We start from the raw sequence: 18132 nt of genomic DNA on the forward strand, positions 1-18132 counted from the left end.
TTGTTGCCATGCCTCGACTAATCACGATTCACAACATCCACCCACCCCATCAAGCAGCCCTATTATATATGCAACATGCTATAACATTTACAAAACAGGCTAGAAATGGCAATATGCCACATTCTGCTTTGTGATATGTAATTTCGAATTGAAGTTGCCTACACTACTATTGCACTTCATAGTGAATATATGTTATACACTACAGTTACATTTCATAGGAAAGCATGCTTTATTAAATAAATATACTTCTAAAGCACAAAATAATGAGGTAGCTTAGACAAAATGAAGGCAACATTGCTCCACTCTACGTAATCTGAACAGATCTCAAAGAAGCCAAACTTTGTAGTGTCCTTTCATCCATGAAACACAGTCTACAAGTGAACTTCGTGAAACACCCCAACATGGAAAAAGAGAGATGATTGAATAAACTTTTATTGAGTTGGTTGGGTGACCAACTCAACCTACTTATCCTTGTAATCCCTCAACTACTCCAAACCCTAATCCCTCAACTATTCCTACCACATGTAAAAAAAATAGAAAAAGTGATGTGATAGGGTTTAGTACATACATGGGAATAATGATGGAGGAGATTGATTGTTGTGTATGTTGATTGCAGGCCGCCTGACGCCCAACTCTTTCTCGACAAAAGAAACCTATCAATCGCGTTTGAAAAAATGAGAGATAATGACAGGTTTCAGGCTTTTATAGTCATCGGTTGGGCGACCTACATCTTTTATTGGGTTGGTTGGGTGACCAACTCAATATAAACCCTAAAGCAGTTGGGCAACCTGCTTAAACTGGTCACCCAACCACTTTAAAAATAAACGGTTGGGCGACCTACATCTTTTATTGGGTTGGTTAGGTGACCAACTCAATATAAACCCTAAAGCAGTTGGGCAACTTGCTTAAACTGGTCACCCAACCACTTTAAAAATAAACAGTTGGGCGACCTGCATCTTTTATTGAGTTGGTTGGGTGACCAACTCAATGTAAGCCCTAAAGCAGTTGGGCAACCTGCTTAAACTGGTCACCCAACGGTTGGGCGACCTCTGCACAACTTTATTTTTCGCGCCTTCTTCCTTATCGACATTCGACGGTGCAGATCACATGCGCCTTCTTTGAGTGACCTGCACCGTCTGTGGCCGCGATTCCCTCACCAGCCCTCTTTATGATTTGTGTCATAATAGACACGTCGGGTATGTATGTATTAGTATGTATGTAGGGTACGGAATCTGGATGTGTATGTATGTATGCTTGTGTCTAATTACTACCGAATATTAAAGAGTGCAAAATTAAACAAAATTATACCTTGTGTTCTTTTAGTAAGCATTATTGCCTTGCCATTCTCTTCAATCATGTTCCCACCTTTGTGAAGCATCAATTACTTTGTGAGGCTCAAGTTACTTATAGGATTAACTTCTGTATGTGTATTGTTCACACCATAGTATGAATCATACGTACCATACGTGCATTCACATTCAAGAATGTTTCAATCATTCGAGTATGATAAACATCTTCGAAGTATGGTAAATACCATACTTTTGTATTCATTGTTTATTATAAGGTAAAAAAAAATCTAAGGTAAAAAGTGTAAAAAAAACATAAGAATGTTGTGATAACATATGCATTCCTTTGCATTCGTGTGAAAAAAGAATGTTTGCCAATGCATTAGAGTATATTACGTACTGTGGTTCACACCTTCAACTATTCATGTCATCATCTCCGCATCGCCCAACTTGCAAATGATTATCTAATCCTTGCTTGCAAAACTTGGTGTTTTTTATTCATTGACAGAAATTTCCCAAAATCTGCATTCACAAAAGTTCCATTTGAGCCTATATGAAGTGAATAATCAAAGAATGTTGCCGCTGAAAAACCAAGAAGATCATTAAGCAAAGACATTAACAACCGACAAAGATTGATAATAATTAAGAAATGTAACATAGGTATATTCAAATGTACTTACAAATGCCACATAAGGTCAAGGTTATGACACATGTACACATATAGTTAAAACTATCCCATGCTTATGACTTTAAACATAATCTTGGCTTATGCAATTATTTCTTCTATTACTCCTAATAGAATGTTTTAAAGTATTATAAGAAGTAACATCAAAATCAAGACTTTGGGAGTCTTTGCTCAAGGTATTACATACCTCTATGATTGTGATACATGGAAAAAATGCATTTTATATACTATCCATGCATAACGCTTCTACTTTATATAACCAATTTATGTACGTCTAGAAAGTTCAACAATACATCTACACCATTATGGATCAATTTACTTAAGACATATAAATACACACACATCTATATCTATCTATCTATATATGTATGTAAGGTTAAACTAGGATAGAAAAAACACTATACGCTCATAGCATTTGATCTTGCTTGCCCAAATAATGCATTGCATAAACATCTTGAATGAAGCCCAGTAAACTTTCAACATATTTGGAAAGTTCAAAGTTCGTGATGGATATATGTATATATAAAGAACATACTTGAACATTAGATCCAACAATCATGTTGGGTTTGTCGTATGTTTTTCCTTCTTGCTTTCTCCTCTCTTGCCATTTCCTCTTCATTGCAAGCCGAACTTGCATGGTAGACATGTCAACAACTAGTTCATTATCCGTCAATGGTGCGTGAAAAAGACGAGCAATCATGTTTACACATCTATCATGCATATGCATTAAAAGGGTCAAGACATATCTTCCGAAGGTCATCTATCATATGACAATTTTATCATAAGATTGACCAATCATATAGTCACTCATCACATAAGTAATCAGATGGTCATCATCATACATATTGATTACGTACCATACACTTTACATATACCCATTCATTACTCCACATAAGTATGAGATATATCAATATAGATTACATACATGTATAACTACAATTGTTGGGTATTCATCAAAGTCAACGTAGTTCTCGTTTAATGATTGGGTGATGAGCTAAACCCTAAACTCCTTATCAAGACATACATACAATTGCAATGCCTACCTTTCCATCCCCCAACCAGAAAAAATGAATGAATGAGGGAGGAAAACGAATAGAGAAATACCTGACATAGAGAAGCATTAGCAACAACCTAAAACCCGAAATCAACTGATAATATTTCAATTTGCAATCGTCTTCTTTGTTTTCCGCTCCGCTCTCGCTCACCACAAAAAAAAGATTTCAAAATTCTCTTCCTAGACCACAATTTATATATATGGGTCAGAGTCGGGCTCCTACCTCAGGTAGGTTGGGCTCCTGACTCGGATGAGTCAAGCTCCTCAACGTCCTACTTCAGGAGAGTTGGGCTCCCGATAAAGTGAAATTTTGAGCGCGCGCGTTTTTTTTATCCACTTTGGACAGTGCAAATCACATGTGCCCTTAGCTGAACGACCTGCACCGCCCGTGCCTGTGATTCCCGCACTTGCCCTCTTTAATATTCAGTAGTAGTTAGACACTTCGATATATGTATGTATGTATGTACGAAGGGTATGGATGTGTATCTATGTATAAAACAATTCATACAGAGCTCCCCAAAACAAATCGTGGAAACCTTGTCGCTAGTTGTTTGCACACGATTGCCCACTTTCGATAACTTGCAATCATACTCTTTCTTGCTCTAGTTACTCCACCTTGAACAAAATCTATTCGCAATTGATCAACTTATTCAAATCTTTGCTCTTTGTCGATTCTTGACAAAGAATTATCAGTAATGTGCATGTCTATTTTGTTAAGGCCTCAATTGCCACAATAATGTAAGTAGCAAATCACCAATACGATATGGTATTTATTTTGGAAATAACTTAACCAATTCCATTTGTCAAATCATACTCAACCAAATCCATGTGTCTCCTCTATACATTCTTTCTAACCATAACCATACCTTTTAATGTAGAGTTCTCAAGGCACTTCATGTTTGACAACTTGGTGATGATACTAAATCTTCTATATGTGGTTGAAGTGTGGGGTGGTGACGTCTCAAAGTCCACTTGGAATGAGTTTGAAAATGTATGGTTTAATTATGATATTTCTTCAACTTGAGATATAAATGTCAGCTTTCACTTCTTGAAATCCAAAACCCCTCAAACTTCCTAGATTGACAAGGGAGGAAAGTGGAAAATCTCAAAGGACACAAACAAAATAACAAGTCCACAATATAAAGAAATGGTTTGGGAAATGAGATACATCATACTTGTTTCATGATGCCTTGATAGATTCATAATTGTATGAAGCTTTTTTGCAACATAACATCACAAAATCATTAAGAAATTACATTCCCCCAATTGCAATGCACACTCATTATCGCAAATATTCCTCTAGTTGGGCATGACATTACATGTAAGATAAGCAAAAAGCAAAAATCTATCGTCTAGTTGGGCATGAAACACACAAGTTATTGAAGAGATGGAATGTAGACATACTACTTTATTTGCGTGATGATAATACTCAGACGAACATCAAACCATGCATTGTAAATGAAATCAACAACAAAACATGTAAGACATAAATGATTCAAGCGATGGATTGTGGACATAGTACTTGAGTTGCCCAATGATGAACATTGAATTAGGCATTCTAAATGCAGTCAACAACAAAACATGCAAGACAAGAGAAAGCAATATTATGTAATCTAGCTGGACATGCAACATACGAAGTGATTTAAGAGATGGAATGCATATATGTTAGTTGATTTGCTCATTCATGATAATACTTAAACGATGAACATCGAATCACGCACTCTATATGCAATCAATAAAAAAAAAGTAAGACAAATGAAAGCAAAGTTCTCTCATCTACTTGGCAACAAAACACACACAAATTATTTAAGGGATGGAATGCGAACATAGTACTTGAACCACCTGATGCAAATATATAGAAAGATGAATATCAAATCATACATTCCAAATCCACTCACAACTACATGGAACAAGGATGCCAATAATAACAATCCACAATGCTATCACGAAGATGTGGCATCATACACAACATCAACCGATAGGCATCAAATGCAATAGTGTTGTGTTAGGCTAGAAGACCTTGCTATCCTAGATTGCGGTCTTTAATCTTGTTCTATCACAAAATCAAAGCCATAATTGCCTAAGATAAGAGCCACCTCATGTTTCGAAGATATTTCTATTGTTGTTTTGACACATACAAGTATACTTTAGTTATGTCGTTAACATTCGTACAAGCTATACCTATTAATGTAATCATACAATCATATTACTTCGTAGAGTTTGCATACTTATGGATACACCTCTTCATGTACTCTAATCATAGTTTCGTTGGTTTTTGTGAAACTGTGTTTGTTCAAAGGTAATCGTACGAGTACAACAATTATATAAAGTGCCACATATCAAATCATTTCATTTTACTTCGTTTATTGTTCTCATGGACGAGGCGGGCTTTCGGTCATTTGGAAGTTTACAGTGTACCATGGAAATTGGAGTGATGAAAAGAGTTGGTCCGGATGAGGGTTTGAGAAAACGTGAGGGGTATTTCGGGAATTAGACAATACTTGTTTTTGTGTTGGGTCCTGCCCCTATCTGAATCTAAAGCATTGGCTTTGATCTCCCCCCCCCCCCCCCCCTCTCTCTTTAAAACAGAAAGAAGCTGCCACTGCACAGAATTTTCCACACATTCTGCTTCCAAGAAGGACGTGGATGCGAGATATGTCGATATTCCAACATGGGTTCCTCCTATCTTCTCTTCTTCTTCTTCTTCTTCTTCTTCTGCTTCAACCATTCTTGCAGTGCCTAGGATTGCAGATCACTGTTCAGAATACAGAGTGTGTGTATGAGACCGTGGAATATGAAGGAGATCTTGTGAGTGGAAACTACGTGGTTGTGGATCATGAGATCTTCTGGAGCGACGACCATCTAGGAATTGATTTTACGGTAATGTTTTTTTTTTCTTTTTTCTTTTGATTATACTTATAATTTTTGAGATAGAGAGAAAGAGAGAGGAGGACCGAGTTTGAGGAAAAAATGTTACATAGTTTCTGGTTGGCTTGGGACCCAGTACTTCATATATGGGCTTGTGTGGTTGTGAGAGGTTGCAGATGGATAAAGAGATATGTTTCTAGGTAGAGATGGTCTATTGTTGTCTTCTGAGGCTAGAGAGATAGATATGATGTAGATCGTTGCATATATTACCGTGTTTCCTAGGAAAACTATAGGATATGCAATCAAGCATGAGAAAAATGCATACGTTTTTTGGTGGGGTCATGAAAGTTGTTTGACAGGGAAATTACAGCTCAATTAAGAACCACACACTCAATCACAGCTTAAAATATACGGTAATAATCAGGGAGTAGATAATCACTTAATCACATTCACTTAAGTAAGAAGACGTGGAGGTAGTGCATGCAATGACACTATTATCAAATCTCTTACTCAAAGAGAGGATTAAAAGGGGTGAAATTTAATTCTTTTCTCTCTCAAGAGTTAAGCATGCCCACACAGATGGAGCTGCTTTCTTGGTTTGTGCTATCCTAGGTCAAGCAGGTGATGAGAAAAAAGTTTATATACAATTGATGAGAGGAGGGAAAGTGATAAATTGAATACATTTTCATCTTTACTTCTTAACTACCAATAAATTACATGTGTACTTTACATGTCCCCTGTCCACCTGCTAAGGGTGGAGGAATTTAGAAAGAGAGATAAGATGATGATGTATCATCACCATTGGGAGGCCAATGGGATGACCTACGGGACACAAAAGCATTACGAGAGAGTCTTCTCATATGTTGGAGAGGATAAAGTACACTTGTCTCAAATGGTTTTTTGCATAAGGTTGTTTCTTATGCTTAAATATAAAATAGCACGTATATGGGCCTGAGGCACAATGTTGGATTTGTCCAACTCAAAGATTGGACGTCCAACCTTGCCTTTTGGAACATTGGGTCCATGTGAGATTGGTGCATTGGCCAATGTTTTTTTTGGTTTTGCATTTGTACGTGCATATGTTCAATCATATCCACCCAAGAACTACGTATTTTGGCTTCTAAAATATGTTTTCACATATTTATATTTCGTGTCTTGATACATCGCACGTACTCCAATTGAGTCTTTGCATAACTTGAGTCCACTCTTTAAGAAGATGAAAGCACAGTACTATTCGACTTGAGCTATTTCATTACAAAGTTAAATATTTTGAAGCTGTGATATATTTATCTTCTCACTTTCATCATATTTGCAACATTTAATTAATTTATTAGAAAGAAGCCAATTTGAATGTATTTTCTGTACTTCCTCACTGTAGGAATTGTCTTCGCCCTCCCATGTTTAGAGACTGAGATGTTGTTGATGATAATCAACACTACTTTCTGTGGATTTTCTCTATAAGCGTAAAGGGCATATTTTTGTCTTCATGTTCTGCTGATCAGTGGCGATTTTATACCCTTCTATCTTGTATTAAATTGAAATTGCAACTATATGATGAACTAATTACATTTTAATGTGTTTATATGTTTCTGGGTTACTCATCAATAAACCTTCTAAAATTTCATTTCATTTTCTAATTCGCTAAATTTCTAATTTAGAAATTCATGAAGTGTCCAAGAAAACTAAATGTACTTGTTAACCAGATTTCATATGCAGTCATAAACACGTATGACTGTCAAATAATAGTTTATGTAAAATCATATTTGTTTCTGAAGGGAATTGTCTATCTAGGTCTTTGAGGATGATATTCCAACTCAGAAACAGCCCCAAACCATTTTAGAAGGCATTAATTAACATCTTCACTTGAAATCAGCTTTTGCCCAATTAATAACTATTAAAAGTATGCTCAGGAAGAGAAAGCATTTAGAAAAACTTGGGGCAATAGAGTTCTTAGCCCTGAAGCTTGGCAATCACCACAGAGGGCGTGAACCTCAATCAAATGCCAAAACGACAATTTAGCACACTAAAATCCTAAACACGTACAATTACCTTAGTCCTAAGATAATGGATAACTAATCTTCCAAGCATATTTGGTAGATGTATAAGTTCTTACAAATTTGATTCCTCATTCTTTGGTGCTTGAAATACTACAGACACCAAAGGACAATGTTTTTTTTTATTCCTAGATTTATTTTTCTTTCCATTTTCTGAAATTTTAATCTTTGCCATCATTGAGTTTATCCATCAGATTTGTTGAGGTTTTATTGGACAATGACAATTTGTGTGGTATAGAATCTTCTTTTTCATGCATCCATGATGAACTCTTGAGCAGATCACTCGTAGCTTTTGTTTTCTTTTCTCTTAAAACCACACATGTAACTTCCAGAGGGCAATAGAACACCAATCAACCCTAGTTTAGCGGACATATCACTTCCAGAGAAATATTATACAACAAAGAAATACCTTCTTAAGATTTTGGACTCATCTAGACTGGTACTCCTATTGGTATTTTTCTTTATTCATAAATAGATAGATAGATTCTATATTGTCTTCATAGGTCAAATATGACCTATGAGACCAAAAATATTACGTTTCACGTAATACATTTGAAAGTGAGTAGCAACTCTCAATGTCCAAGAACATTACCAATGAATGTTGCAATAAAAAATGCATATTGTGGTCGTGAGAGAAATTCGTGCAAGGGGTGGGTTTGGTCGAAGATTTGTGAATGGGAGAATGGGCAAAACTAACTAAAGTAGAAGATTATGACAAATTCTTTTCAACTGATCTTAGAACTTAAATTATACGTAAATTTATTACTTGTTTCACAGTCCTTGTTTAAAATCATAACCAAGTTCTGGTCTTCCATTACACAGTGAAACTCCCAGGTCTGGTCGGAATGCTTCTCTTGGTGACGTTTGTTAGTGATATTTCCTTAAGCTAAGTTCTGGACCAAAGAACATGGGAATAAATAATGTAAAAGGAGTATACCCTTCTGACTATTTTCTCAAGCAATACATAGCAAGTAGTCATGTAAAAATAGAAAAATGTTTCAAGTGATATACACTTGTAGCGGCATGTTGAAAACTAGGTATATTGGCAAAGGTTCTAACTGATAAAGTGAGATAATCAGGTTGAAGGTAATGAAATTGGTAGAGTACTTGAAAGGAGCTAACTGCTGGAGAATGAGAACAATCTTCTTAGAAATGATAACAAGCTATCATTAACGCCATCTAAATCGAAACGAACTTATATTTTTCTCTAGGAAACCCCAACCACCATTTGTGTGGTTGCCTGCACGTGTGAAAATTGTGCATAAGACAGCAAAAACCAGTCTGTGGAATTCTAGAGGACTGGCCACACCATAATCCAAGAGACAGTGCTAATAATCACTTAAAACATCAGTACCAATGATTTCAGTGTCCTCCCTTGCCATTCTGTCTTTTTATGTGGCATGTGTAGACAACCAATTATTAGAACAAAATTCTGTCATGTTAGCTATCAACATGTGTAGAAAACCAATCTTTGGAATTCTAGAGGCTGGCCGCACCATAATCCAAGAGACAGTGCTAATAATCACTTAAAACATCGGTATCAATGATTTCAGTGTCCTCCCTTGTGATTCTGTCATTTTATGTGGCATGTGTAGAAAACCAATTATTAGAACAAAATTCTGTCATGTTAGCTATCAACATGTGTAGAAAACCAATCTTTGGAATTCTAGAGGACTGGCTGCACCATAATCCAAAAGACAGTGCTAATAATCACTTAAAACATCAGTATCAATGATTTCAGTGTCCTCCCTTGCGATTCTGTCATTTTATGTGGCATGTGTAGAAAACCAATTATTAGAACAAAATTCTGTCATGTTAGCTATCAACATGCATAAAATATAGCATGGGGCAAGTTTTCTTATTAAACTTCAATTCCTATCATATATACCTCATTGGAGATTGCAGATGAATGTAGTTTATGTGCCTCGTCTTTTTCACTCTATATTCTAAATGTGGAGACAGATGGATTCCTAGAATAAAGTTTCACAGACATTTTAAGGTTCTTGATTTGGTTTTATCTGGTCTTATTAACTAAACATTTTGGAGTTGTGGACATTTGTAGGTGACAGCTCCTTCAGGAACTGTAGTGCTTAATCAACTCGGAACATCTGGTCAGAAGTTTGAATTCAGGGCACCGAGGAGGGGTCCATACAAATTTTGTTTCCACAACAAGGGGCACACACCAGAGACCATTGCTTTCTATGTTCATGTTGGTCACATCCCAAATGAACATGACCTGGCCAAAGACGGTAAGTTCAAAGAAAAGTCTTACACCCTAAAGCCTTGCTATATGAAAGTCTTGCTTTTAAGTATTCTTTTGGTGGTTATTTGCTGTTTGTTCTAGAGCATCTCAATCCTGTAAATGTGAAGATTGCTGAGCTGAGAGAAGCATTAGAGGCAGTCTCTGCTGAACAACGATACTTGCGAGCAAGGGATACTCGACATCGCCTTAGTATCTCTCTCTTTCTCTCTGTGTTATTGTTATCTGCATATGCATTACCTTAGCTGTTATGAAGATCGTCTGGAATCTAGGACACATTCCTTTCTTACTTGGTCAGTAAATGTCAATAAGGCGGTGGAAGCTGAGCTACTTACTTTGGATTTAGATGGTCCTTCCTGAACCATTTGGCCAAGCCTCCACCTCTGATACAACATTGAATGCATTATGTTCATATAATTATAATTTTTATTCGCAATACTCATGTTGTGTTTTTAACTAATGTATAGCGGTGGAAAGCACACGACGACGACTTGTTGGATATACTCTCGCGGAATATTTGGCGTTGGTTATTGCAAGCCTTTCTCAAGTGTTTCTTATTCGACGAATGTTCAATAAGAGGGTTGGATACAACAGGGTATGATTGAATTTTCATACCTGTACTTTGGTTACAAAAAGCTTCTAAGCTTGAGCGTGAGGGATGGATTTTTATTATCAGGCAGTTAATGGAATCCATACAAAATTTAGACATGGAACCTCGAATGAAAGAGGGATATGTTTTTGGTGTGGATGAGATCATATTTATCAATGATTGTTCCAAGTAGAACCTAGACAGTTAATTGGTAAAGAAGTCTTAAATATATCATGGAAACACTTTTTCAAAGGTCTTAATGAATATATCATGGAAATGTTGTGCAAAAACTCTCATGAATTAACGGCAGCTATTGTTGCATCATCAAATTGCATTTGCCATAGCTTTGCTCTTGGAATTATTAAGGAATTCTCTGAGCGTCTCTCTTTAAGCATCATGTAGCGCTAGACAAAATAAGAGATCTAGCCGAAAGTAGAGAAATAAGGTAGGAAATGATTCAAACTATAATTAGAAACAGTTTCACTATAACATTTTGATTATGAACTCATTTTTAGTTGTGCTCCAGGTTTTGAAATCTTAATGGCATAAATAGATTTTCTATTGTCTATGAAGCCAATTTTGATATATGGATCAAACTAATAACATATCATCTCTAGCCAGGGGGTTTCCACTCAATAGTTATAACTCGATATGTGAAAATAATACACACATTTGGTCATTCTTCTTGATGGATATTTCAATATGATAATTAAATAAATATGCATGTCTATCATGCTTCTCACAAACTACATTGTATATGTTGAGCATGTAAATATGATCCATTCTCCACTTTCACAGTTTCTTCTCACTGAAACCCACACTTACTAGGATATATGTGCCATTCAGCCAAGTTTTTTGTATATTTATTGCATATCTTCATACTTGGGTGATGATGCCATGAGGATACCTCTCATGGCTTTAGTAAGATGTGGTTGGATACATTTTGGCATTTTACCTTGTATAGGAGCCAATGTTGAGGGTTGATATTTGTAATGTAATATTCTCCTTTGGTATTGAACAAAGAGTATACAAACATACCAAATCTTTATATCCTCCATGCTGAATTAATTTAATACAATTTATGACTTGATCTTTCGGAAAACATTGCTTGATAGCTTGATAGCTTGATACGTGGTAGTTATCTATTGGCAAGTTGGTGGTTTTGCCCATTTCAAGAGTTCACTTTTGATTAAAGTTGCATATGTTGCTTTAATGACATCGTGTCTCCATACTCAAATGTTATAGGCAACATCTCATAATGCATTAAGGCTTATGTGCACATTGTTCCATCCCTTGAGTTGTCTCCAAGTTAAATTTGGTTGGAGTTTAAAACATTTACTTTTTCTTCCTTTCTTTTGTTTGATAATCTTGCCTTCCCTTTCTCCACACTAGTCTTTGATATTGATACAATGTTAGTGAGCCTGAACATATTTGCAATCTTTATCAACCCACATTAGATAGGAAACTAAGCCATCATTCTCCCACCTATACATGCACAACAATATTGATGCCCTACCACATCCTTCAATTTCTTTCAATTTATTTTCACATCTTTGCTAAGGGAGAAGTTCGTAGCATGGTTCTGAACCTTATTTGCATATAGATTAGCCTTTTTTATAGGAAGGCCACATAATGTACCTCTTCTCCCATTGTATCCTAAGACATTGCTTAATGTTTCAATTTGTGTTTGCAATGTGCAAGCATAAAGGCTTCATGGTTTGAATCAGGTAACAATAGGCCAATTTTGTATGCTTTCACCATGGATGCATCTCATTTCCATTAATATATAGTCAACCAAAATTTATTCTCGCAAAGGTGGGAAACATGTCAAAACATTTGTCAATGGAAAGGCATGGGTTACATTGAGAATCTTCATGTTTATGCAATTAAGCATGTATACAAGAAGCCTACCATAATCTAATATAATAAAATGCTCTTGAGTCATGTTTAAACCTAACACCGTTAACTTCCACATTTCGATAAGTTGGAACTCTAGCATTAAGATCTCTCACGATCAAAATTCCAAGATGATGGGTGCTATACAAGCATAAATATACCATATCTTAAAAGTTGGATATAACAAGTATAAGATACGCCATCAATCCATGCACAAGTTGGAACATATGTATATGTATGGGTGTTTTGGATACAATACACTCATACATAAAAAGACATACATTGTAGGGGATGCATTAGATATCCACTCAACCCATGCACAAGTTTAATTAGATGTGTATGTATGGGTGAATTGGATATAATATTCCAATACGTATAAATACAGTTGTTTTAGGGGGATATAATACACCCATACACATCATGCATACCTTGTTGGGGATGTGAATAATCAAACCATTTGAGAATCAAGAAAATTATATGGACCTGTAACTTATAGGATTAAAGAACAATAATGGATTGGGAACTAGATCATTTGTAGCTGTACTCGCTGACAAAAAATTTCCATTATTTCAATGTCCTCTAAAGAGCTTATGTATACTTTGAACGTTTACAATATACCTAAAGAGAGAATATGTCAATATATCTCTATTCATTGCAATAGTCAATATTCTGGATCATATTTCAATGGAATCAGGATCTATAACGTGAATCTTGATGTAGAATTGGGTTCAACATTGGGTCAGATTGAACCAGGCATAAACTTTAGTCTATCTTTCATCATAAAAACATATTCCATCATCTCACTTTCCTGACCATGCATAATGTTTACTATAGCTTTCCTCATTATCACTTCACTACCCATGTTAAGGTTTTGTATACCTTTCCTCCTGTTCACTCGCCCATGCATAAAGTTTCAATATACATTTTCCAAATTCCCTTTTTAACAAACAATGCCTAAGGTTATGTCTGATCTTTCATTAAGACATGTTTCTATCACTCACTGAGCTGCAGCAGCTTCCTTTTTATGCTCTAGCATTATTTCCCGAAGCATGACCATCTCCCTTATAAAATTGACATATGTATAAGGCCTTGCTGCAGCTTTCAGTACAGGTCTATGCTTTGATTCAAAACCAACAATCTTGTGTGCATCAATATCTATGATATCCACTGAGTTGGCGATATTACCTTTCCTTGATCCCTTCTTTTGGAAATCACTAACAGAATTCGCATACCATTCATCATTCTCACTTTCGTTCTCCATATCATCATTCTCACTTTCGTTGCCTATATCATCCCACTCTTCATTTTCACTTTCATTTTCATTATCATGGCTGTTTTCAGTTTCATTATCATCATCGGTCCACTCGCTAAATTCTGTTTCATCATCAGTTCCTTCAGTGGTATCAAAACGTTCTTCTTCCTTCTTTCTGGCCATGCTTCCTGGTGTTGAAGCTTCGGTTTCTCTTCCCCTACGTGATGACTGTGAATCTTCTTCTTTCATCCAAACCCTCAAATGGGGATATGGAACGAAATACATAAGCTTAATGGGATGCATCGAGAACAAATGCTCTAAGCATGCAAGACGAGTTTCTTCAGAAGCTTGTTCATACCTTGAAGTGATTTCTTCATCTGAAGCATCCACATCTACACCCAAAATCCGACAAAAAACTCCATAATAGCTATCCTTTTCATGAACCTCTCCAACAGCCTCAAAGAGTAAATTTTGCAACCCATGAATAAACTCAAGCTGAGGTTCAAACCGCACTTGATACGATGGTTTCTTCACAAAAACTAAATCAGGACGGATCCATGCCGTATGTTTGGTAATCCGATTTGTCATAACTGAACCGAGCCGAGAGGCCAAATTAACCTTATCCAACACCTCACCAGATTCTACTGTTATCTCCGAAACAAGACTCCATTCCTTCCAAAAAGGTTGATTCTCATACTTAAAGGGCAATCTAGCGAAAACATAGAAGAATTGAAGGCCTACTGAATCATCAAAGGTTTGGACTTGGCGATCATAGCTGACGGAAGCATTTTGAATTTCAGCCTCTTCTATATCTTGAAGGTTTTTAAGGGTAGACCACATAAACACATAGTCATCTGACCAGGAAGTAACTGGCTGAATTGTACCCACAACAGGGGCTTTGTAAGAGTAAGGCCCATAGGGGCCAAATTTGTAGTAATCATCAGGATGTTTTGTATACGGTCCAGAGGTTTTTTTTTTCTCTGTGTTTCCTCGGAGCTTTCTTGTTTTTAAGTGCTTTCCAGAGCGTCGAGGGCTCTCTCTGCTTCTTCCTGCTTGTGGGATTATTCGTTCACGTTGAGTTTTCTCTGAATCCGCAGAGAAGAAGCTCGATTTAGGTTTTCTGAAGAGACCTGCGCAGTTGATTCTGGGTCTAGGTTTTCTGAGCACGTCTGCGCCGTCGGTTCTGTGACAAGGGTTTCCAAGAAGAGAAAATGCGCCTTCGTTTCTGAGATCACCATATCCTGCAATTGGGCGATGCTTGATTCGTTCTGTGGGGAACAGAGAAGAAGAACTCCAAGCTAATGGAGAGAAAGGAGCAGAAAAGAAGGGAGAAGCAGCCATGGCTGAGGCTTTAAGCTAAGGTTTTGGAAGAAACTTGAAAGCCCAAAGTCTAGAAGGTTTTGATGGGTTAGAGTTACCCCAATGTATATATGCACTATCTCTACCCCACAGTAGGCAGCTATTTGGGGGGTGGGGGGGCTCTCTTTTGATGGCCTCTTCGATTCTAGTAACCCGCTCTACGAATAGTCGTCCATCCCCACACACCCTATGTGTGTCCATTCCCAATGATCCTACACCAGAAAGCTTTGAAATGCGCCGAGCAGTCTAGTGCTCATGCACATGCTAGAAAGCTTCCAAACACCCTATGCTAAGAATTGATCGAGTGCTCAATTCTGATGCAAATGAATGTGATCTTGTTGGACCCAATTTCCCATCTGGCAAAAAGACCTCATGTAAACAAGTGCTAGAATATTCAGGATATATGCTAATTTATGTCATACATTGTAGGAGGCATAGTTGGCGACCCAAATCCATGGATGCTAGAGGCTTTGTACAATCAAAGTGATCCAATGCTAACGGATGCTAAAGAACCCATATAGACCCATACATATGAACTTAATACTTCCCATGTCATCCTCCTAGATAAGCCTACTAATAGCTAGGGTTTGACAAACTATTTGCTTCCTTGTCATAACTAATTTAAGAAATTTTCAATAATTAGTTGAAGCATATTATTAGAAAGCTTATAATGATGAATAAATTAAGTAAGAGAAGTAGATTATGCTTAATACAATGCCACACTTTGAAAATTTATACATTATTATTATATACATGTTAGACAAATATGTTCAAAATATTAGGGGCATAAATCATGTAGCAAGCATAATGAACAAAAAGAGTTATTATACAAATACCTGAACAAGGCCTACATAATAGGTAGAGTGTCATGGTGTTGGTTAATGCAACCGCGGGCCAAAGGGGGGCTTGGCCTCATAGACCCCTTAATGCAGAGTCGTTCATTGCTGGCTAAAATGGTGGTTCGTTGCCTCCTGCCAGGTAAGGGGTGCTAGAAGGTACTACTTCGCAACAGGTTGCAAGCAGGGACTCCCAAGTATGGTGGGCCTTGGCCCGACTCCTTGAATTGGTGCTGCACGAGCGGAGTCCCACCCAAGCTGGCTTGCCATCCGGAGGACAGGGTCGCGAACTCCATCTTGCGGGCATGGTGCCATCTACGACAACATTTGGTCAAGCACACCCCGGAGACATTGACCGAATGGACTAGACAACCACTATTCTGGAAACGTGCGAACAAGTGACGACACGATGCTAGGGCAACTTAAGGGCCTAGGATGGGGAAAGCTAGCACAAATAGGCCTCCTATCTATAGACGATTGGAGACGCATGGTTGTTTCAGGAAGAGCCCAACAAGACCTTTTCCCTCCCCTCAAGGGAGCTACGAAAATGCGGAGACTGATAGCTGAGGAAGTTGACAGGGTTCCGATGGGGGAGGCGAGAGAACATGCATGGTTCGGTCTCTTTGACGAAGCTGGAATGGTCAAGTCGCTAAAGGGTGTGAGCGGATTGGGGAGAGATACAGTTTTTGGGGACAGTCAGAGCAGGGGCTCTTGGCACCCAATCCGAGTGGTGGCACAGGTTGATAACATCTGGAAGACAGACCCAGATGTTGCTAAGGTGGAACCCCATTGGAGGTTAAGGGTATACGGTTGTCGCCCCCTTGTCGATCTAGATTGGGACATAGGGGATTTCAGATGGAAACATGACGATAGACTCCATCACGTCTTCGATTACACCACTAAATTGGATCGGACTTTGCAACTGTAGCTAGGCAGCCCCCTTCGCAATGGCTGGCGAACATTGGGCATCCCCGATGAGGCGCTCATTACCTTTTGGATGGGTCTCTGGCGTCTCCACATGCCTGAAAAGATCAAGCTCTTTTGGTGGCAGATCGGTCATAATGTGGTGCTCGTTGGCGAATGGCTAGATAAACGTGGCGGCTCGTTAGGCTGCCCATTGTGCTCTTGACCTATTGAGACTCTGAGACATTGTCTATGGGATTGCCCTCAAGCTCAAAAGGTATGGGATAGAGTGACTCGCCTCCTTGCGGCATGTGAAGTTGAAGGAACAACCTCGTGGAGCGCTGCGGCATGGATTGATCACTCGGTCGAAGGGTGGACGGACACCGTCAATGCGGATAGTTAGTGCTATGTATGCACGAGAGGCAAAATCGTCAAGATCCGTTTTGAAAGAGGCTTGCAGCCCGCATCCCTTAGGTTTCCAGAAATCTGGATGTTGATCGTAGGTTTCACCTTGTGGTATATATGGAAAGCGCGTTGCCTCAAGGTTTTCCAAGGTACGGTACGACCCCCGAAGGAAGTGATCATGGACATATGGTTCGCGCCTATCAACTGCCTACGAGGGCAACTAGAAGAGGTTTGCCGCCACTCCAACGACGTGGTCTCTGCTCGTTTGCGCTTTTGGCAGAAATGGTGGAACACACCTATGGTGATGCAAGGCAGGAGTGGCCCGAGGTGGAACTACTAGCCCCCACGTTGGTTGTTTCCTACTCACCTACCACCCCCTCTTCGTTGTAGGCCCCAAGAGCCGACTCGTACTAGGCAACATTGAAGGGCATCGCCTTGGATATAGGTAGCTTCTTACATTAAGTTAGGCCGCAAGGCATTGTAAGTAGGCTCATCTTCTTTTACTTGATCGGAGAAAGACTCCCCGATGTGTGTATAAGTCTCCTTGTAGACTCTCTATGTAATAATCCTTCCTAACTAATGGGAAAGTAGCTTCATTTTGGAAAAAAAAATCCAGCCTACCTTTCACTTTAGGCATGTATGACATTAGTTTCTATGCACAACTTTAAAAACCTGTTATCGTTGG

The 18132-nt window shown here is 38.1% G+C and overlaps 2 protein-coding genes across 2 annotated transcripts; one reads left to right on the top strand and one right to left on the bottom strand.

Annotated features, from left to right (window-relative positions):
• Nucleotides 1–5595: 5595 nt before the first annotated feature.
• Nucleotides 5596–11086, top strand: LOC147850154 (emp24/gp25L/p24 family/GOLD family protein). Its single transcript, XM_087336834.1, has 4 exons — nucleotides 5596–5905; nucleotides 10010–10196; nucleotides 10292–10399; nucleotides 10675–11086. The coding sequence occupies exons 1-4, from the start codon at nucleotides 5672–5674 to the stop codon at nucleotides 10806–10808; spliced, it is 663 nt and encodes a 220-aa protein (XP_087192960.1). The 5' UTR covers nucleotides 5596–5671; the 3' UTR covers nucleotides 10809–11086.
• A 2172-nt stretch (nucleotides 11087–13258) lies between these two features.
• Nucleotides 13259–15348, bottom strand: LOC147850155 (uncharacterized). The gene has a single exon (XM_087336788.1). It carries the CDS (start codon nucleotides 15283–15285, stop codon nucleotides 13690–13692), a length of 1596 nt encoding a protein of 531 aa, XP_087192914.1. The 5' UTR covers nucleotides 15286–15348; the 3' UTR covers nucleotides 13259–13689.
• Nucleotides 15349–18132: the final 2784 nt, after the last annotated feature.

Source organism: Azolla caroliniana, unplaced genomic scaffold, assembly GCF_043228905.1.
Source record: "Azolla caroliniana isolate FFs.n. ecotype wild unplaced genomic scaffold, voAzoCaro1.0.p SCAF_21, whole genome shotgun sequence".
In the NCBI taxonomy this organism is placed as follows: domain Eukaryota; kingdom Viridiplantae; phylum Streptophyta; class Polypodiopsida; order Salviniales; family Salviniaceae; genus Azolla; species Azolla caroliniana.

What these genes read in the sequence shown, in the direction of transcription:
- LOC147850154 (XM_087336834.1), top strand. Translation starts at nt 5,672, where the DNA reads ATGCGAGATATGTCGATATTCCAACATGGGTTCCTCCTATCTTCTCTT. An exon ending in ACATGACCTGGCCAAAGACG is followed by an intron (nt 10,197 to 10,291) that starts GTAAGTTCAAAG and finishes TGTTTGTTCTAG; the next exon opens with AGCATCTCAATCCTGTAAAT. An exon ending in GGATACTCGACATCGCCTTA is followed by an intron (nt 10,400 to 10,674) that starts GTATCTCTCTCT and finishes ACTAATGTATAG; the next exon opens with CGGTGGAAAGCACACGACGA.
- LOC147850155 (XM_087336788.1), bottom strand. Translation starts at nt 15,285, where the DNA reads ATGGCTGCTTCTCCCTTCTTTTCTGCTCCTTTCTCTCCATTAGCTTGG.